Below are 22,282 nucleotides of genomic sequence, written 5' to 3'. Positions count from 1 at the left end.
AAAAGGTGTGCATTATTCAGGAACACACATTTTCAATAACTTGCCAGCAGCCATAAAAAGCTTAACAACCAATGAAATTCAGTTTAAGGAAGTCTAAAGGATTTATTGGTGGCCAACTCCTTCTACTCCATTGATGAATTTCTCAGTAAAACCAACTGATTTGTGTATATATTTAAGTACAATATAACTTCTGCATAATTTCAGTGCAGTAATGTGTTCATTGTAAATATGAATGTGTGTGTGTGTGTGTGTGTGTGTGTGTGTGTGTGTGTGTGTGTATGCATGTGTGTGTGTGTGTATAAGTAAGTACAATCTAACTTCTGCACCGTTTCAGTGCAGTTATGTGTTCATTGTAAATAAGTATTGTAGTAGTTATGTTACACGTTTATTACCTTATAAATAAAAAAAACTTTTTATTTTAAATTCTGTGCATTAATATTTGTAAAATGACTCTTTCATATGACGATCACTCCACTTGGGACCTGTGGAATGGTACATTAGCTTATTTGTGTTAGTAGTAAATATTTGTCATGTATTGTTGTTTTTCTGACATGTTCTACATCCTGGATGACCTCCTCACTATGGATCAATTGGAATGAAAGTAAATCTAATCTAATCTAACGTTATCAGCAATTCACATTCGCAATGGCTTATCTCACGCTCACATTAACCAGTGATCTTGCAGTATGTTATCTAGACAAATTTATTTCCGAAATTTCATTACTCTACATCAGTTACTTTTTGGTGTTGCAATTTTTTGTCAGTGTCTTAGTGCAGGATTTATCACACTTTTGTGTAATGGAATGACTACTGTCTTCTTTGGACATTCTGCAAAATTACCACTAACAAACATCCAGTTTACAAGTGTGCACAGAAGACCATGATATCAATTCTATTATTTTTTTAATCACAAAATTTAAGAGACTTTCAACATCTTCTCATGTGGAGCCACTTAATTTTGCTACTGATTTAGTTACATCACATTCCCTATTTTCTCTCATCACAAATCGACACAGTAACAGCAAAATTTTGTAAAAACTGGATTATATTGGCCCATTGGGAATTAGGTTTTATTGCACGTTTAGAACCCTTCTTATGAGAAGGTGAGGAATTAGGATATGCAGCATTGATAAAAAAAAAGAGGTTAAATTCATCAGCAGTGACATTTGCACAAAACCTACCTGTAAATAATTCTGTTTTAATTACCCTCCATACAGCCTCGTATTTATTATTAGATTTTTCAATGATGTTATCAGCTACTCTGCATTTGGCTAATCTGATATATCTTGGATTGTGTCTCTTTAAGCTAATGTACATTGCTTTATCAGCAACTTAAAGATTGTTTCGAGGAGCTGATGTCATTTGCCAACTAGTAAAGTTATCAGAGGATCAACATGAACTACAAAATGATTTAGACAGAACATCTGTGTGCTGCAAACAGCTGACTCCAAATAATGGAAAGTGTGCAAACGTCCACATGAGTACTAAGAGGAATCCATTAAATTTCGTTTATCTGATAAATCACAGAAATCTACTGTTTTTCAATTCACCTTAATATCTAGAGATTACTGTTATAAGCAGCATAAATTGAAAAGATCACTCAGATAAACAGCTCGTTTACATGGGGCTCCCAAAACCGGATTTCGTAAACCTATTTCTCAATACCGCTTCTGGGTGGTCATACAAACACTTCAGAATCGATTCCGAAAATCCGCTTCTGGTTGCCGGTTTTCCAATTCTGCAATTGATATTCGCTCCCATGTAAATGCAACAGGTTTTGAAGCGTGCTTGTGCTACCAGGTTTCGTCTTGTTTTCACAAATTTTCGGCTAATATGGAGATAGTGGTTTTATTAGTAGAACACATAAAATACGCAACAGATCTGCTAAAGAGACTGCTTATACTTGTCCATTCTCTTCTGGAGTGCTGCTATGTGGTATGGGACTTTTACCAGATAGGATTGATGGAGGTCACAGAAAAAGTTCAAATAAAGGCAGCTCGTTTTTTATTATCACGAAATAGGGGAGAGATTGCCAAGGACATGACATGCGATGGGAGTGACAACCATTAAAACAAAGGCGTTTTTCATTGTGGCGAGACCCTTTCTCAAAATTTCAATCACTAACTTCCTCTTCTGAACGCGAAAATATTTTGTTGACGCCGTTCTACATAGGGAGAAACGATCGACGTAACAAATAAGAGAAATCAGGGCATGCACAGAAAGATTTAGGTATTTGTTTTTACCTGATCCTGTTTGAGAGTAGAATGGTGCGGAAATGGTCCAAATGTGGTTCAATGAATTCTCTGTCAGACACTTAAATGTGAATTACAGAGTAGTCATGTAGATGTTGATGTAGAACAAGACCATTGTGGCCATGGCACAGAAGTGAGTAACAGTGTGCGACATCTGGATACCCTTCCAACTACAACTGGTGTTCTGCATGTGAGTGAGAAACTCTTGCTACTAGATGGTTACCAGGGCTGATGAGGTATTTCTATAAAACAACGCCCATAATTCGTGGAATGTTGTAACTCGGGAGTAAGGCTGCAAAATTTGTTTTACTTGGGAAATTAGGGCGATAAAAGAGCGCTGTGCACGAAATTTACAAAAGGAGGAACCTCCATCGAAAATTTCATGATTTATGTCATCAGCTATAAAGATTACCAAACAAATTCTTCAAATGTAAGCAGGTGAGCAGGGATACATCCAACTACCTCACCAATGAATCAAAGACAAGTGTTTTGTATGCGATCAAGAACTTTCAACAATTGATAGGAGTGTAAGAATCATGCACTAATGTAAATATGGAAAAATAGCTGGTTATTGCCACAAGATGTTCTTATGGTAATGGGAGTGTATTTCGCCTATAATCTGAATTGTTGTGGGGTCCAGGTTTGTCCCCATCTACTTTGTATACTTCACACACATTTTTCTTGGTGGGACATCCACAACTGCTGATATTCATCATCAATGATAAAATCCGCTGCAGTTGTATAAATTATTTATTTCTACAGAGGAAGGAGCTGCTACAGTTGTAAAAACTATTTATTTCTAAAAAGGGAAAGTTATTCTATTTAAAAATAAAGGATTTTTACAGCTATAGCAAAGTTTTTTATTAATGATTTTATATTTTAACTAACTCAACTACAATCTGTCACATGTTCTGTGTATTAAGTTCTATCTGTATTCCTTACATTGGATCTCAAAGTATGTCTTGCCTAAGTTCTTGATCTTTAAGTGTATACACACCATTCCCAGTAATCACTCACACTAAATTCCTAACAAATCACATTAAACAACTATGAAATTTTACTGATAACTCACTATTGATAATGTAATTCATCACAAGTCTCCAATTAATGAAGATAGTAAGCATAAAAACATAAATACAAATTTTTAAAAAAAGGTTAGACGTTTGTGAAAAGTTTTTTCTAAAATTATGAGTATTTTAGAGATATATTTTTGCACCTCATTTGCTAGAAGTGATTCTGAGTCATTCAAAGGCATGTCAAATGTTTCTCTAATGTTTTTTATTTCTGTTAGAGAAATCATTTCACAAATTTTGGATCAATTTTTTTTATTTTCGAGTTATATTCAAAAAGCATAATCTTATTGACACTTCATTTGTCTTCATAGCATCATCTGTTCCCGAAATGTCCTAAATTTAACGCTTAATTCGAAGAAAGCATTTTTGACAGTTAAATATCATACCAATGTAATTTTATGCTCAAAATAGCTAGAGCTTGAAGAGATGAACTTTTTGAAACATCATTTACATAGCTTGCAGCAGCTGTTCCTGAAATGTTTCAATTTTCCCTGGAGTTTTCCTTAGTTACCCTGATCACTTTCAATTTACTAAATATTTATTTCAGAACCAGACTTCCAAACATTTGACTAAAACGTTTTGAGTGATAATCACACTATAAAATATGTCGTCTTCGCGTGCTGTCATTTGCAAGAAAACTCGTTTCGGTATCTTGAACCGATTATGAAATATGATGATTTTTACTACCATATCATTCATGATGCACAGGGGTGCAATTATGTGCTCTATGCCCGACCCATCCACTACATATACACTGCAAAATCGCGAGAAGTAAGAGAGATATCATTCTGTTCTCAACTTTAAATACAATTGCCATAACTCGGCTACATTTCACATGCAGATACGTATGACCTAAAATGAACTGTAAGGAAAGTCTACACAGTGAGTTTTTAACTGTACAAGCTCTCAAAAACTTCGTGTAGTCATTTACTTAGATTCATGTTGCACAATAACTATGATAAATAACGAAAGTAAATTTAGTCGTTTATCAAGCAAAGATATAAAATAGTTTTCTTAAAATCGGATGGTAAATATTTCATAGTAGCTGGTGCATTAGCTCCAGCGCTTTGCAAAGAAGACTTATAGTTGTCCCGCTCAATATCACCCATGCTGCAGAACAAGATTCAAACACGTTTGAATTCAAACGCTGCAAGTTTCCATGGAGAACAGGCAGCCCCCCTGACATGGCTCTCCTTGGAAACTTCTGTAACTCTACCTGTGACTATGATTTGTCATCTGAAGCTGTTGTGTGCTGTTGGTCACTTCTGTCGCTTATGTTGGATGTTTCCTAATACTAAAACCAAGAAGACTTGGTAATCCATGGTAGAATGAAGAATGCAACAAATCACTACAAGAAAATGTGGCACCGTAAGCAGCTTAAAATGAACAACTTTCTTGATTTATAAACAAATTGCAGCTAGAACTAAGTAGATACTTAAGAGAACCAAGGGGAACAGCTGGCTTAAATATTACAACATCCTATCCAAGACCACTATTGGAGATATCGTTCAACATCAACAGATTCAGAAATATCGCCCCTACATCCAGTCTCTTACAATCATGCGAATGGATAGAAGAATTCAGCGACCTTGTTGCTTCAGCAAGGGGGTGCTCTCTTCACGCAAAGGATAGTACAGACAATCCAACACATTTTAACTGCATCATTTAACACAGGCCAGTTGATATCAGTCATCGAAGACTGTCCAATTTCAGGCCAGAATTGCATCAAATCCCTTATTAAGTGATATAAAACGCCTTGGAAAGCTTAGAACAGCCTCTCCAAATATAAACCAGATATATATGCGACAAGAACAGGTCTAAGGCACAGATTAAAGTTCCTAGTAACAAAAAGGGAAAATATCCATCTTTAGTTACAGCCCACAGACCAATGGCATTATAATCTTGCATCAGTAAAACCTGGAAAAAAATTGATTAGACGGTTCTTGGAATATTGGCTAGAATCCTCATGCCTACCAGCTTACTCTCAAGTTGGATTTCAGAGAACTACAATTTGGATGGACAACATGTCTATGTTAGTCTCGTCCGTGTCCACTGGCTTGATCAATCGTAAATGAACAGCTGCCCCCTCTAGGATATCTTGAAGATCTACTATAATATACAGACAAGCAGAGGCTTTTCGGCAGTGATATGATGATGACACCAGTGAAATCCTCAGTAGTAATAGTTTTTTAGAATGGTGACATACCAAAGTATTATCTAAAATATTGTGTGTACATGCATGTAATGTCATATGTGTGAAGACACGTATTCAGTTGGTAACCAATTGATGGTATAGGACTATAAACAATCTGGGCGGTTCATATCAGCATCAGATTTAAAGTTAGTGAGCAGATTCTTAATATTATCACATTTCTCACAACTACATGATTTGTGGAGGGGGGGGGGGGGCAGCTATCTACGTTGCTACTTCTGTATCGTTCTCTCATTCGATCCAGACTGTATTACATATGTGTATTGTACAAATATTTAACCAGTAGCTAATTGAGAAAGTAGTGAAGTTCCGATTCCGATGCATACACACTTAATTGGGAGCAGTGGAAAGTATTCCAGCCACTGCACTATTCATTGGAGAACGTGAGGCAGACCTTCAAATAAGGAATAAAATTCTAAAGGAGCGGTTCCTAGTGGAGGAACTATACTGTAGAAGCCGCTCAATACGTCAAATACTCTGATATTGCCATAAGCCTCCAAATAATTGGGGCAAACCAACCAATCATTTCATTTTAGCATACAATGAACTTGCAGGTATGAACAGCGAAATTGCTAACACACACACACACACACACACACACACAGTAGCTTGTTTTCTCATGTGACTACTTCATTCTCAGGGATTACATCCCATTCCACACAACATATGGAAAGGTTGCCTTTTTAGATTTTAACAAAACGTGAGAAACAAAAGTGAAAGAACATAAAAACAATGTAATTTACATGTATACAGACGACTTAAAGACTGACGACGAAAATAAAATAGGATATGCCATTTTTAATCTTCACTTTCACATACAACAAGAATTTCACTTACCCACAAACACGTCGAATGACATGACTGAAACTAACGCAGTCTTAAGAGCGATATAGAGCAGCATGAGTATGAAATACTCATCCTTTGTAATCCTGTCAGACTACAAAAGGGTCTGTTACAAGCTCTAGCAAGGATTAAATTTTCGAATAACATTGACAACATCTACTGAAAATTCGACCTATTTATTATGAATGGTTAAGAATACAAAAGCGATTTACATTTATGTTGATTAAAGCTCATTGGTGATTTAATGGAAATTAGAAAGTAGACGACATGGCCGAGTAAGCTGTACATGCAGGAACCCCACAAGAGGGAAAGCTTCTTTTTATGGAATATCAACATATCATTCGCAAATGAACGCTCGATACCTAGCAAATTGAATGGTGAAAGAGCTCGTGGCGTGTGGTTTGGGATTGCAGCCGGTAGTACCTACGCGCTTGCCAGACGTCTTCAGATGCCGTTGAGACAGTTTTCTACAGTTCGCATCAACTTCTGGCTGGTTGAAATATCGTACAGGGTATCTTTTTAAAATACTAAACAAGGACTGATTGATAGCATTGTGTCCTCCCATTTTAAATACTATTCTTAAATTCGGCCATGTCGATTATACTTGTTCGATCAAAAAAAAAAAAATCTTGAACTGAAAGCACTTTCCAAATGTTAACTTTGGGTCGTGAGTATGTTTGAAAATATTAGGAGGGAGAGTAGGAGACGAGAATAATAGTTTATTATTATTTGGTGTAAGCAACTTCATCATGTTTTGCAGAAACGTAAGTTTTACACCATCACAATCTACAGCGCTCTTGTATTTTAGCAGTTGTCTGACGAATTATGCGCTCGCATGGCAGTTTTCAGGGTTCCTGAGACAGCAATTGTACTCCTCGGTTTTGCGATGTAACAGACAATTTGCCGAGAAACTTGAAACATTGAACATCGAGAAAAGTGAGTATAAGAACTACTGTGCCTCATTTGTTTCATCTACCGTACGTGGTCGAGCAGTTAGCGTATTTCATCCACAGCAAGAACTTGTAGGCCTACGCATTCTTCACAGGTATTTCTAACTATGTCATTTACAATCAACGATCTGGTACCAATTAGGAGAGGAGGGTCATCGACAATAACAATTCACACTGAAAGAACAATTATGGAATGCAGAGGCAAGTACACATGAAGTTGAACTGCCTCTCTCAGCCAAAGTTGTCCTGTTTATACGTACATAGTGTGTTCTAGAAAGTACAATATTCCATAAATACGTAAGTCTCAGAATCACAAATGTTAAATGATAAATAATTGTCGTAGATGTGAATCAGACTGGTGACTGAAACGTCGCTGGCCAGCAGTCATAAACACTACACCATGGTAGACAATCACAGCACATTGCAGTATGTATAAATTTAATCTACAGCTTTGCAGGGAACAGGTGTGTGGCGTTATTGAAAGGTCTTGTTGAAAATTATTGAAATCTATAAGAAAATTGCCTGGCCTTGTTCTTGTTGGAACCAGAGTCCACATCACAAAACCAACAAAAGAGAATTATCACTATCCCATCGCATTGTGAAATTTATTTGTGTGTAGAAGATATGGAAAGTGTAAAGGGGACACTACAATTCAGGTTTCCTTCAGATTGACAAGAGTGCACTGATTACCCATGAAAGACCGTACGAGCAGTAGCTCAGCTGATGGAGCACTTACCCACAAAGGACTAAGGTCCGGGTTCAAATCCCAGTCCACCACACAGCTTTAATCTGTCAGGAAGTTTCATATTGTCGCACACTCTTCTGCCACATTAACTTTTACCAGATTGCAACTTTCAGATACATGCTTCTGAAAGGAAAATATTGGCTGTTACCACACTGATAGGTTTTGTTATATTGTATGTGATCTGCAGTCACATGTGTTTGGATGTGTGGAAACTGCAGCCCCTGGGTTAGCAGTAGTGTCTAGAGCCTCCTCTGGGGATAAAAACCAGAACTTGGATACATATGAATGTAAGTCCACCTACTTTGCACGGCTGCAGTCAAAAACCAAAATAAATTTGGTATATGTGGTTGTTCCATTTTATTGGGATAAGGCAAATTTCAAATTCATTTATCCTGTTGGAGTCTAGTGGCTGAAAGTAATGGAATACAGGATTCACAGAAGTGGAAACCAAAATATCTAAACCATACCCTATCCCAAGCCACCTGCCGAACTGCAATTCTGATGATGGGCATCCATCCAGCACCACACATGGGGCTGGTATCCCGGCCCATTGTGTTTGAAGGCTTGCTGATAGGTGTGGAAATCAATGACAGGCACTAGCTGGCACAGCTGTGGCTGCTGGCACTGCTATTACCACTGCAGAAACGTGGCCACTGTGCCGACCTATCGATGCTTGCGTCTTCCCTTTAAAGCCGGCAGAGCAGCAGCTCAGCAGTCAGTTATGATTTCTCTGCACTACAATACTGATCTCGCTACACATCTTTGTTCCGAATTCACTATGTCTTAATATTCAACCTGGATGTGCCCACTGGACTTGTTATTCTGTCGTGCCATGTTCGTTTTCTGTCTGTCTCTTTTGTTGTCCACCTGTTGCTCTCTGGTGGCTCACTGTTGACACTCTGGGCCAGTCAGCCAGTCTCGCAGCATGTGGGTAGGTCCCCCAGTATTTTCCTCCCTGTGGGTGGGCATCTATGCTGGACCTCACCCTGTGCCACCTGTTCACCCTCCCCAGCATCAGCTGAGGCGTTTCAAGCTCTACAAGCGCCTTTCAGGGGATCTGGTATCCTGGCTCGGCATATTTGAAGGTCACTTGATGATTTAGAATCAATGACAGCTGCTAGGGAGCATCTGCAGGCGCTGCTGTTTCCACCATAAGCATCCGCCACAGAGACACACATGATGTGACAGCCTATTGATGCTCGCAGTTTCCCTTTGAAGCCAGCATAGCAGCAACTTGACAGTCAACTCTGATTTCTCTGTGCTACAGTATTGCTTTCACTACGCATTATTGTCTTGGTGTTTAATCTTGGTTTGCTCACTGGACTTGTCATTCTGCTGTGCCACCTCCATTGTCTGTCTTTCTCTCTTGCTGTCCACCTGTTACTCTCTGGCAGCTGACTGTCGATGCTGTGGCCAGTCTCCATGGGTTCTTGAGTCTTTCCAAGTGTTGTCTGATTTTGGTCACAATATAGGGGCACAGACGTGTGCCAGTAGTGGTCTTCTTTACTCCTAAATGATTTATATCTACTAATGAGATCTTCTGGGTGAATTTCTGTTGTTTCATAAATGGCATAGTGTTGGGAAGTAAAAATGAGAATAGACTCTTCATTCTGCAGTGTACTATGCATTCTTTTCAACTGAAGCAGTACCAAGCACCATGTGCTGCTTTCCAATAAATTATCTTGTTTTCAAATGAAACACTTATACTGATGTCAGATTATGACAGTGTTGTAAAACATGGTGTAAGTTTTCCAGACAAAGATATTGTTTTCTGGAACTGAGAGTTTCAGAAGGGTTTGTCCACTGATGGGAGGAATGTTCTCCAAAAGTTTGCATGAAATGTTCTACCAAACACCTCATTTTGTGTGAAAGTGTCACATTTTCAGAACAAATATTTCACTCTGCAGCAGTGTGTGAGCTTACATGAAACTTCCCGGCAGATTAAAACTGTGCACTGGGTCAAGGCTCAAACCTGGCACTTAGCTTTTAGTGGGCAAGTGCTCTACTGACTGAGCTATCAAGGCACGATTCATTACCTGTCCTCACAGCTCTGCTTCCGCCAGTCCCTTATCTTCTACCTCCCAAACTTCACTGAAGGTCTCCTGTAAAACTTGGAGGACTGGCACTCCTGGAAGAAGAGAGATGAAGTGCTGATGGAAGTAAGGCTGCGAGGGTTAATTGTGAGTCATGCTTGCGTAGCTTAGCCGGAAGAGCACTTATCCCCATAAGGCAAAGATCACATGTTTGAGTCCGGGTCCGACTTATAGTTTTAATCTGCCAGAAAGTTTCACATCAGTGTACACTCCACCACAGCATGAAAAATTCATACGGAAAATGTCTCTTAGGCTGGGGATTCGCCATGTCTCCACAATATTCTTTCTTACAGGAGTGCTAGTCCTGCAAGTTTCGAGGGGGACCTCAGTGAAATTTGGAAGGTAGTAGATGAGGTAAATAAAGCTGTGAGGACAGGTCGTGAGTCATGCTTGAGTAGCTCAGCTGTAGAGCACTTACCTGGGAAATGAAGATCATGGGTTCAAGTCCCGGTCCAGTACGCAGTTGTAATATGCCAGAAAGTTTGTGTCACATTATTTTGTAAAGGAGTAAAAATAGTTTAGGTGCTGAAACAAACCTCATACGCTAAGGAGAGAGACATTCAGAGAATACAGTCCTCACACCAGCGAAGTCCCTAGCTTTTCTTTCCTTTGTTGGAAATATTTCCTTCAAAATAGCAAGGATCTGTAGTAATTTTCAAGTGAAAGTAATTTTCATCCACCAATCTAAGATTTCGGACCTGCAGGGATAAGTGGATATACCTTGTTATTGTGGAAGGTAGGAATTTACAAAATACCTTACTAGTGTGGTATGCCCAATGTAGGACAAACAACACGCACAGTGGAAGAATGTCACACCGAATGTAAACGTTTGCACTCGTCTTCTGCAACCCAGCAAGTCTGCAATAGCGGAACATTGTATCTCCAATGAACATTCAATGGAGTATGACAAAACATAAGTTTTGGCCACAGTAACAGCTTTTTGGAACTCAGTTATAAAAGGATTCGTTGAAATATGAATCGCGGAAAATCTAATGAATCGTGACTGTGGCTACCAGTTGGATAATGTGTGGAATCCTGTCTTCTCCAAAGACTTGCTCCAGACTAAGACTCCAGAATATTTGGATGACTGCTGTGAGTGGCAACACCAAAGACAGCTGATCCTTCTAGTTCCACTTATGAGGGCGCTGCCGCCAGGCGGTGTGGTCCTTCTGCCATCATGACTGATGCATGCATGGCAATACTATCAGCACACTATATAAGGCAGAATGGAGAACATCTTTGTCAGTCTTTGATGGCTCGTCTGAAGGTGTCCAGTTGAAATATTGTGGAGTGAAGCTTATGACAACCAGCTGCAATCGCGAAATCTTCTCAAACACCCTCTTTCTGTTAATGTCGTTTGCATAAACTGTTGAAAAGCCACCTTGACAGAGAGGCAGGCAAGTTTACTTACAAAATTGCACCATATAAAGCAGTTCTTCATCTCTCCATGCCAACAGATTTCTTAGAGGCTGCATCCTAAACTGTATTTCTCCAGCGCACCTACAAAAAGGCAAACATGCAGTGGAAAAACTGTACATAAAGTATGAGAAACTTCCATTTAAGATGCCCATGGTACAGGTAATCATTCTTAAGTATGCGGACAACTGAATCTGTTAACTGTTGAAAATGCAACTACACTAGACTCTCGCTAATCCGGCCCTCAGTAGTCCGGCCTCTTAGTAATCTGACACACATTAAAAAATAAGTGCACAATGAACTATTGTGCGCAACAACGCTTACGTAAACAATGCTTTGTATACTGCATTTGAAATTGTAGCATTCTTTACAGTTCGGAATAATGTCTTCTAAAAGGAAACACATTGAGCTAGACGTCAAGCAGCTTATGACATCAAAAAGAAAGATGATGTTATTCGACAGTACTCAACACAAATGTATGGTGAGTTAGGAGTGAAAGAGTGAGAATGAAGAACTGGACCTAGCTGTTTATAGATGGTTCACACAACAACACACTAAAGGAATTCCAGTCAGTGGCCCAATTATAAAGGAAAAAGCAGCTGCATTTAACAAACAACTTGGCGGTAGTAACTTGTTTGCAGCGAGTGTAGGTTGGCTATCAAACTGGAAAAAACAACATGGCATGTGGCAGCTGACAGTCACCGGAGAAACTCGCTCAGCTAACAATAAGGAAACTGATGAGTTTGTTAGCAAGATATGGAAGATAACAGAGGAAGAAGATTTAACTGCTTATGCCTTGTATAATGCTGATCAAACAGGACTCTTACTAGATGCTTACTTCAAAAACATTAGCTGCCAAGAACGAGAAGGAAGCTCATGGTTACAAGCAACAGAAACAGTGCGTAACATTAATGGTATGTTGTAATGCAAATGGGAGTTATAAACTACCGCTTATGATGGTTGGAAAATCCTAACGTCCATGTTGTTTTCAGCACACTGACTGCACTCTACCAGTGCAGTATTACGCTCCGAAGAAAGCGTGGATGGACAGACAAATATTCTCTCGGTGGTTCCATGAAACGATTGTACCAGCAGTGAGAAAAGAGCTAAAGAAGAAAAAGGTTCCCCTGAAAGCTACCCTTATAATTGTCAATGCTCCCAGTCATCCTTCAGATGTTTCTCTAAAGTCCGATGGTTTACAAGCACTCTTTCTCCCAGCCAGTGTAACAGCCCTAATTCAGCCCATGGAACAGGGAATTTTAGAATCAATTAAATGTCATTATTGACACTCACTTCTCATCTCCTTGCTGAACAAAAGTGAAAACAACTCTATTGAGACTATGCTGAAGGTGTGGAAAGCAGTTAACATATGTGATGTTGTTTTCCAAGCAGCCAAAGCATGGGATAAAGTGGAGAAAGCTACCATAATGAGGAGCAGGAGAAAATTGTGGCCATCCATTAATGCCAAGTGAATCCAGTAGTGAGTGACAGCGTTGAGCCAGTCAAATCGGAATTATCAATTGCTTTGTACACTGACATGTTCCACAACCTTCCAGGAGGAGAAGAAATTGAGGATGATGTTACTAAGTGGCTGAATGAGGAAAACTGTAATACAGACCAAACTTTAACAGATGAAGAAATTTTCAAAAGCGTGCAAGAAAGTAATAATGAACGTGATAAAGAAGAGGATGCAGGAGGAGAGAGCAAGATGATTTCTCGCTTTGCTGGTGCTGAGGCTGCCGAGGTCTTCCTGGAATACTTTGCGCAACAACCAGATACATGGAGTACTGATGTAATGGTTGTAAAGCGGTTGCGTGATAAAGCATGCCACCATCGCATGTCATCATTGTGACAGTTAGAAATTAGGGACATGTGTTATAGTTAGTAATAAGACTGTATAATTATGTACAGTATACAGTCAAGGACTAAGTTTTGCTTTGAAATCAATGTATTTTTGGATGTAATAAAGTATATTCTCTATGTTTTAAAATTGTATCCTTTGGTTTAATAAAGTACCGTACAGCACTATATCCCCTATGTTTTCAGAATAAATAAAAAACAAAGAAATGAAGAAAATAGATTTCAGACTCTCAATAATCCAGCACCCATATGTACCAGGATTGGCCGAATTAGCAAGAGTCTAGTGTAATGCATTTGAATCCCAATGACCACCCAACCAAAGACTACAGTACCACACGTCAGTTTTTACCCATGATGTCGTCAACGTGGCAGATTCCGCTTTATATGCGTTTTGCCCTCTAAGAAGCACATGGAACCTGGCTTTCTTGTTCTTCCTGTCTTCTCTAAACTTCATCAGTGTTTCACTTTGCACATGTTTTCATCCTTGTGTCAATGTCCTTTTAAGTTTCAAATTCCTTCCTGTTGGGTTCTTGTGTATGAAGTTATGTATATTGGTTTTCTGCCTGTCTGTAAGCTGTGTAGTTGGCTATGGGTCAATATCAATTTCTGTGAGGTCACTTTACCGCTACTGTCCAATGTATTTTTGATTGTTGGGATTAAGTGTAGACAGTGGCATCACACATTATATGCATGAACACACATGAAAAATATGACAACTATTTAATTGTAGAGATAACGTGAAACTAATGGAATAAGTAGAGGCATTAGGGGGTTTTGCTTTGGGGACAAACTAAAAATAGAACTATCCTAATAATAAACAAATAACAAGACAAATACTAATGCATAAATCTACCAAAAAAGACCTCAGCAATCGACTAAAACATAATTAACAAAAGACCTGATAAAAATGGGTATCAGAAATAACACTTTTTATGAAACATTCCACGTGGGAAAAATATATCTAAAAACAAAGATGATGTAACTTACCAAATGAAAGTGTTGGCATGTTGATAGACACACAAACACACACAAAATTCAAGCTTTCGTAACCAACGGTTGCTTTGTCAGGAAAGAGGGAAGGAGAGGGAAAGACGAAAGGATGTGGGTTTTAAGGGAGAGGGTAAGGAGTCATTCCAATCCCCGGAGCGAAAAGACTTACCTTTGGGGGAAAAAAGGACAGGTATACACTTGCGCTCGGCCCCCCCCCCCCCCCCCACACACACACACACATGTGTATACACTAAAAATCCAAAATAACCAGCTAATACCCTTCCCCAGCACAATACCCATACAAAGATATAAATAACAAATACTAATATCATTCACATCTTTGGAAGATAAATAAAATGCAACACACACTAACACAAGCCTAATTTCCTGCATCGCCACAGAAAACCACCTCCCTAACACAATACTCTGAACCACGTTAGACAATTCTCTCCCCAACCACCCACATAAGTTTAACTAACAACCTTTGGCCAAGACAGTAAATGTCAGGCCAACTCTTCCTCTAAAAATACCCATCAAGATGAGACTGTAAGGTAGAAGAGCACCTCTTTGTTCTCCCTGCAACATACTTCACAGCCTCTCAATACATCCTCTTTAGTATGGGTGTAAGCCCCTGTTTCATAATCTTTAAAAAGCCACATGAATACTCAGCCCCTGAAACAACAGCCCCCACACCCAGGTATCCACAGCACCATTGCCCCTTCCATACTTCCCAAATGCAGACTCGTCAATTTCAACAAATACTCCTGCACACCCCAGAAATCCACTAAACCTCATGACAAAAAGAAAACCAATCTAAACCAGACATATCATGGAAACAAAACTAAATTGACAAATGATAACACCACTAGAAAGTTAGCAAACCAGTATCGTGTACAACTATCATAGATATCTCAAACCAGGAACCCTTCCTAATCACCCTCCAAATACTGTCACTCTGGTACTGCAACATGTACTCGTCCTTGGTTCAAGAAGCAGCGACTTTGGTTGACTTCACAAATTCCTTGGACTGCGGACACCTCACAGACGCTGCCAAGAGGTCATATAACTAGAAAAATTTAATCCTAGCAGCGATGTCCTCACGCATAGCAGCAACTAATGAACAACTAATAAATTTAGTCTTAGGATCCACACCTAGCATAAAACAACATACAAACAAAATTAAATTTCTAACCATTAACAATACAATGAACTAACAATTCCAAAACTGCCAATAACTAACAACATTGAAAGAACTCATTGACAAGCCAAAAACTACAAATTCCCAAAAAACCGGGTACCACACAGCACTAAGTATAATGCCACAGGAACTTCACTCACAAACAATTTAGAAACATAAACATTTCATGCTAGAGTGCACCAACACTTCCTCCAACATGCTCTCTGCAAAAACAATCCATTTCAAAGATACCAATAATGTCGTACAACGTAACAGTTATATCATGGTTCAAAGGAGATCGGGTGATACCACACCGTGTGGCTGACCCATGTAAATCATAATTGAAAGGATGGCATCAGAGACAATAGGAGTTACTGTCGGACAGCTTTTTTTGTAAATCATAATTCTCGCTTGTGTGTATTTTCTACAATTGCTCTAGGTTCATGTATTAGGTGCTTCTTCCAAGGTCAGTACATGAAGTTTTTGCCAACTACTAAATGAACTTAGTGACATATGAACAAATCAAAGGATATATTAATAATCTTCCCAGACCTTTTGTCATTTTTGGACTTCAGAACTTGCTTACTGTGCTTTGAGGCACGTCAACAGTCTGCCCAAATGACTGAGTTGGTGGGTCACATCAATTTCAGAATGTATTACCCAACAAACCAAACCATAGGTCTGCAGGTAGCAGAAATGACATGACAACATGACTAAGTAAGTGAGCCAAATTCCAGTCTAGAGTCGTGTGCATTGCTGCCATAGGGAAGCTTGGAAAGTGAGTGTGGAGAGTGTCTTTGGGAGCAGTGTGTGCTTGCAGTTAACATCATTAAGTGTATTGATAGTGAAGAGAAGAAAGAAATTACAATTCAATAGGAAAAGCTGATGGAATGTGTAGCAATAATATTAAAACTGAGTAAGTCTGTGGTGTGCAAATTGCAGCAGAACAGTCATGATACTGAGATGACTGGAAATGCAGTGTCTACTCCAAAGAAGAAACAGCAAAGTTAATGCAGTATATATCCCACTGATGATATACATAAATGTTTGTCAAGCAGAGATTTATAAAAGAAGAAGAAAAATGAAAATAAACAAGGTGATACTGTTTCATAAAAAAGTGCCAGAATTGAAGCAGCCTTATTGAGATTAAAATTGGATTCATGCATATAACACAGTGAATAAATGCTGGCAAATTGATAGTGTCCAAGGAGTGTTGTCAAACCCAAGTTCTGATCTACATTGACTCTTTGTGCTATGCGGGACATGACGTGTAGTGTGTGGCAGTGCCCAGTTTGTAACAATACTGATGTGTATGCTATTACTGCCTACCCTGTTTCTCAGGTGTAAACACACCTGATGATTCTTCAGTTTGCTTCGCCAGGTAGTATGTGCATTTTAGAGCAGCACACGTTAAGCACTTAGGTAGTCTCATATAATGGTTCTTCATGATTAATATTTTGCACTACTCTTCTCCTTGATGATACTGCTGGGTAGGAAGTGGATGAAAACCCGGCCATCCTGATTTAGGGTTTCCGCGATTTCCTGAAATTGCTTCAGGCAAATGCCGGGATGATCCATTGAAAGGGCACAACAGACTTCCTTCCCGATCCTTTCCTAATCCAATGGAACCGATGACCTCGCCGTTGGCTCCCTCTGCCCAAATCAACTAACCAGTAAATTGTCGTCAAGTTGAGCTGTTTGAATACAAAGCCAGCATCCATAAAGTTGAGCTGTGTTTGAATACAAAAACAGCATCCGCAATATGTTGTCTGTCATTACCATACCACTAAGACCTATGTACCTGGTGAAGCGAGAGACACAGTGGCTAAGACACTGGACCCACACTTTAGAGGAGTGTGGTTTAAATTTCCATCCAGTAGTTGTGATTTAGGTTTATTTCTGTAATTTCCTCAAATAGTTTGGAGGGAATGCTAAAAGGTCACAGTTGATCTCTTTCTGTATTGCCTGTCTAGTGTCTTCATTGTTGGCTACTTATTAATATTTGATGTTGTCCCATCAAAACTCAATAGCTAGTAACACACTAGTGATTATTTTGAAGTGACATCTATACAAAAGCACAGTAGCATTGCATCAGCTCAAAAAATCGCAGACCATCTGTGGAGAAGCTGCCCAGCTGTTTCCTGAAAATGTGAAACCCAATTAAAATTATTTCTGGCGGAAGCTCTAAATCATTGGTATCTGTAATATTAATGAAGGAGTCTCATAACACCATTTAAAGACATAACATGCACACTCATTGATACTTCATAAGCAGTATCAAGGCAACAATGAGCAGCTTCCCTCCACTGATGATCTGCTATTGTGACTTCAGTTCTAACAACCTTCAATTGTTTAATGCTCCTATCATCATATGAACTCTGAATTTTCCACTATCAGAGATGCAGAGTTTGGCTCTGTACCGTAATCTTACATTGTATTGCTGTTTCAGTCACCGCCAACGCCCCCACCCCCCCACCCCTGTCCCCGTCCCCCCATCTTCAAAGTCAAATGATGTATAATACTTATCATTTTATTAAATCTGGATGTCATCCTACTTTATTGCCATATTAGTATGTTTGAGTTATTTATTTTCATTCTATTACAGTGACAAATCCTGTATCATTGTAAGATGATTTATAAATAAATAATTAAATTAAATGTGGTCCAAGACTGCTTTGATCCTTGTCTAAAATGCACCAAAAGACCAAACAGATTAATGCTGTGTCAGCAATGGCAGTGTCATTTTCTAGAATGGTCAACAGCTTATTTCTCCTCTTTTTTTGAGTTCATGAATGCTTGAAGTTACTTTTGGTTTAAGGCATTCCATGCTTGATAGGTGATACTGCTGGAAACAATTTTGCTGTAGGCTATGCCTACATACAATATTCGGTAGGTGTCTTCTCCCATCTCCGGGAAGCCATGGCAGTACTTGGAACAACAGTGGCCTTCAACAGTTTAATTGAGGATGTTTATGTGGGTATCTCACACGTACTTGGGGGAACAGAACAACCAAGTCACTGATTTCCTCATCTGCAATTCATTGTTTCTTAGCTCCAACCACTCACCCTCATGTTACTGCATTACTGTCTGCCTGTACAATGTGGACACTGTGCATGAGGGGACAGTTGAGTCACATTGTACCCCTTCAGGCAAGGGCGTACCCAGGGAGGATAACCTGCCTTCACTCGTAGCCTCCTCTCTCTCCCCTCCCCCACACATGCACACAAAATATTCTTCACAAACCAAACTCATGTTCTGCCACACCCCACAGCCAGATGTATGAATCTCGCATTAGTTTGAAGAAAGTCATAATGTATAATGGGTATTAACTAGCAACAAGAACACCCAGAACTTTTTTTTCTGTTCACTGTTTGTAACTGAAAGTGCCAGATGGCTATGGGTTCTAGTAGTTTCTAGTAGCATTGCACTTCCAATTCATGATCATATTACAGCCAGTGTCATAAACTACTAACCTGCCTGAGAGCAAAAGAAAATACAGATTCTCATAACAGCTATACTTTTGTCAGTTCAGTACATTACACGTAGTTGGTACTTACTCTGAAGTGATAGCATTACTATGTTTGGTAATTAATAAACACATTTTTAATGGTTTTCAGTTTTATTTCGTAAGAAATGCTTAGTTTTCTCCATCCCTCCTCCTTCACGGAATTAATACTAGTTTGTACTAAGGTTCCCTCACAGACTAACACCTTTTCCCAACTTTTGTTGAAGGAAAGGGATCCAGGATATTATTAACTTACTTCTCTGCAGGCATCAATATTGAGCCCCTACATGAATTCCCCTGGCTTCTCATGTCTTGAGTGTTCCATCATTAAAATATGTGATTGTGCATCAGATATGATGAATTCATTCATAAATTGAATCTTGAGGGGGACACACAGAAAAAGTGTGGTACTCCCTTTAATGTGAACTGTCATCACATAGTTACATTTAAAGTATTGTGAATATGTAAATAGAGAGGGCCAGAGAGCTGGAATACAATCTCCTTGTATTGTAAGAAATCTTATGATTCTGGAATTCTTAAGCTCAGAATGGCTAAGGGTTATTGAGGGACATTTGCTAAATTGTAGAAATAAGATGATGTTTTTACTTGGAAATGTTTTCTCAAATCTTGGTAAGATATCTGACAAGGGTGGGGGAAATTAATCAGAAACATGGTATCACGTGACTGTGGGAGAGAAAGCTGCAACATCTTAACTGTAATTGTGTAAAAGCTGTGTAGAATGGGAACATGTGATCCTTCACGTGTCCAAGCTAAGGCATGTGATCTTGCCTTAAAGTCAAAAGTAAGGCATTCAAATGTACACTGTTCACTAACATCAATGCGACCACCTGTCAAAAGTCCGAATAACCACCCTTATGCAGACTGAGACATGCAGGAAGAGAGTTAATGAGGTTCTGGAAGATAACCAACAGGGATATGGAACCATGCCGTCTTCAGTGCCATTGCCACCTGCGCCAGGTTTCTCTGTTGGGGATCCATGGCACGAACAGCCTCATTGAGGTAGTCTCGGTTGGGTTTAAATCTGGGGAGTTTGATGGCTTGGGGTATATTGTAAACTCATCCTGATACCTAATGAGCCTCAGACATACACTGTGAGCTGTGCGGCATGTTGCATTGTCCTGCTAGTAGATGCCGTTGTGCCAAAAAAAGTAAACATCATTTGGGGTGGACATGATCCACAAGGATAGATGGGTACTTGAGTTTATTCATGGTGCCTTCTAGAGAGGTGAGATCACGCAGGGAATGTCAAAAAAAAAAAAAAAGTCTTCGGACCTTAACACTCCATCCTCTGGACTGGACTCCTCGGATGATAGTTGTGAGGTGTTTGCTTTAAGACATTTCGTGTTCATTCCAATAGCCATCTGTCTGATAGAGCATAAAATGTGAGTCATTGAAAAAGGTTGCATGTTGCACTCAGTGGATGTCCATTTGCAGTGTTGGCATTGCACATTCCAGCCTTCACTGCTGAAGCCAGCAGGGGTGCATGAGCCAGACACCTGCTGTGGAGGCCCATACAGAGCAATGTTTGCTGAACGGTCATTTAGGGACACTGTTCGTAATCCCTAGGTTCATCTGTGCAGTCAGTTGCTCAACAATTGCATGTCTGTTTGCCCATGCACATCTGTCGCTGTCACTCACACCTGCCATATTTGGCCTGTGGTGTACTATTGTTCCTCCTCCTCCTCCTCTTTGGTGGATAATTAAGTTTAGTTGGGTCAATGTGATTAACAAGAAGAGAAAGTGGACTTTCCTTAGAGATGGGAGTGGCAGTAAAATCGACACAATCAGTGATAGATGGTCCATTACTAAAGGAGTGATGCGTGTGTGGTAGGAAACAAGTATTTCAATGCTGGTATTCACATTCACTTCAATGCTCCTTTTAAAAGGATCGGACTTTGTGAAATAAATTTTGATTAAATGCAAGATCTTTTATTGATTGTGCAATTTGCATTTAAGGCAGCAGCAATGGCAGCTGATCAATAGTGTCACTGTTTTAGTAAAACCCAAATTCATTAGGTGCTCATTGCTACAGGACAGTGAAAATGTTTAAAACAATGTTAAAACAGGAAATATTAGTGATATTTAACAAGAGTAATACAGCTTTGAATCATATGCAATTAATGTAAGTTGCACAACAAAACACCTACTTTTCCATGCAGATTGAAAAGGCACCAAGAGGTAAATGATACAGGAAGAAGTGAGCCTGACCTGACAGTTGTTTTTAAAAACAGAAACGTGACAAAAATGTTACACAGCGATTATAACTTCTACATCATCTCAGATCTTGGGAGACTGTGGATTAATTTTCATAATATTCTATTACAGCACCACACTTGTTTCAGTACCGATTTTTGATAGTGCCATTTTGCCATGCGTAGCGTACTTGAATCACAGTATACCAAGCACATGAGTAGTTTACAAACATAGCAGTTTTGGAAAAGCTTCCACTACTGGCCCAAAAGCCAATGATTTACCCATTTTGATGTCAGATAAATTGTTCCATTTCCATGTTATAACAATGACTGCACTATTTTCTGCATCCCCGACGTGCTTTATATACTCTTTACTGCTAGTGCAGCCACCTGACGTCTGTGAGTGGTTATTGCCCCTTGATGTCAAACGTAGGCATTAGTCACATTAATGTGACTGGCCATGTATATGTAGCATATTACAAACTACATCAATTTTTTAGTTAAGAGCCATATGCCGTGTATGTAGCTCAGATGTATTCAGAGCACTAGAAATAGTATATCATATCTTTGCTTTTTCAGCAATAAATGAAGTCAAACTCCTAGGTCGTGTTGGAGCTGAGCCACAAAGGAGGGGTAGTGAAGAACATCCAGTTGTCATATTTTCACTTGCTACACACACTAACTACAAATATGAATCAGGTGAGTAATGCAATGAATAGTAAGTATGTGACTAAGGTGAAATTGCAACCAATATAAAATTATTACTGTGGATAATCTGATAACTTGATTTGTTTCATTGATTGGCGTAAGTTCTTCTATTTAAGCTATGGTTAAAATTTTCAGCTGCTCCTAATTGTGTGCGCTTGATAATGTTACCCAGAATTGTAACATTCCAAATGTTATAAAATAACAAATGTGCTGGTTATATTGCTATTAAAGGATGTTGAAAGTTT

General features: G+C 39.1%; 1 protein-coding gene across 1 annotated transcript in view; it reads left to right on the top strand.

Annotated features, from left to right (window-relative positions):
• Window positions 1-6,989: 6,989 nt before the first annotated feature.
• Window positions 6,990-22,282, top strand: part of LOC126095131 (single-stranded DNA-binding protein, mitochondrial) — a 31,706-nt gene continuing 16,413 nt past the window's right edge. Inside the window, exons 1-3 of the mRNA XM_049909841.1 lie at window positions 6,990-7,144; window positions 7,223-7,316; window positions 21,909-22,028. Coding sequence (XP_049765798.1) covers window positions 7,130-7,144; window positions 7,223-7,316; window positions 21,909-22,028 — 229 coding nt within the window. The 5' untranslated portion in view covers window positions 6,990-7,129. The remainder of the gene's footprint in view (window positions 7,145-7,222; window positions 7,317-21,908; window positions 22,029-22,282) is intronic.

This window comes from Schistocerca cancellata, chromosome 8 (genome assembly GCF_023864275.1).
Source record: "Schistocerca cancellata isolate TAMUIC-IGC-003103 chromosome 8, iqSchCanc2.1, whole genome shotgun sequence".
Classification (NCBI taxonomy): domain Eukaryota; kingdom Metazoa; phylum Arthropoda; class Insecta; order Orthoptera; family Acrididae; genus Schistocerca; species Schistocerca cancellata.
This window is presented reverse-complemented; position numbering and strand designations above follow the sequence as displayed.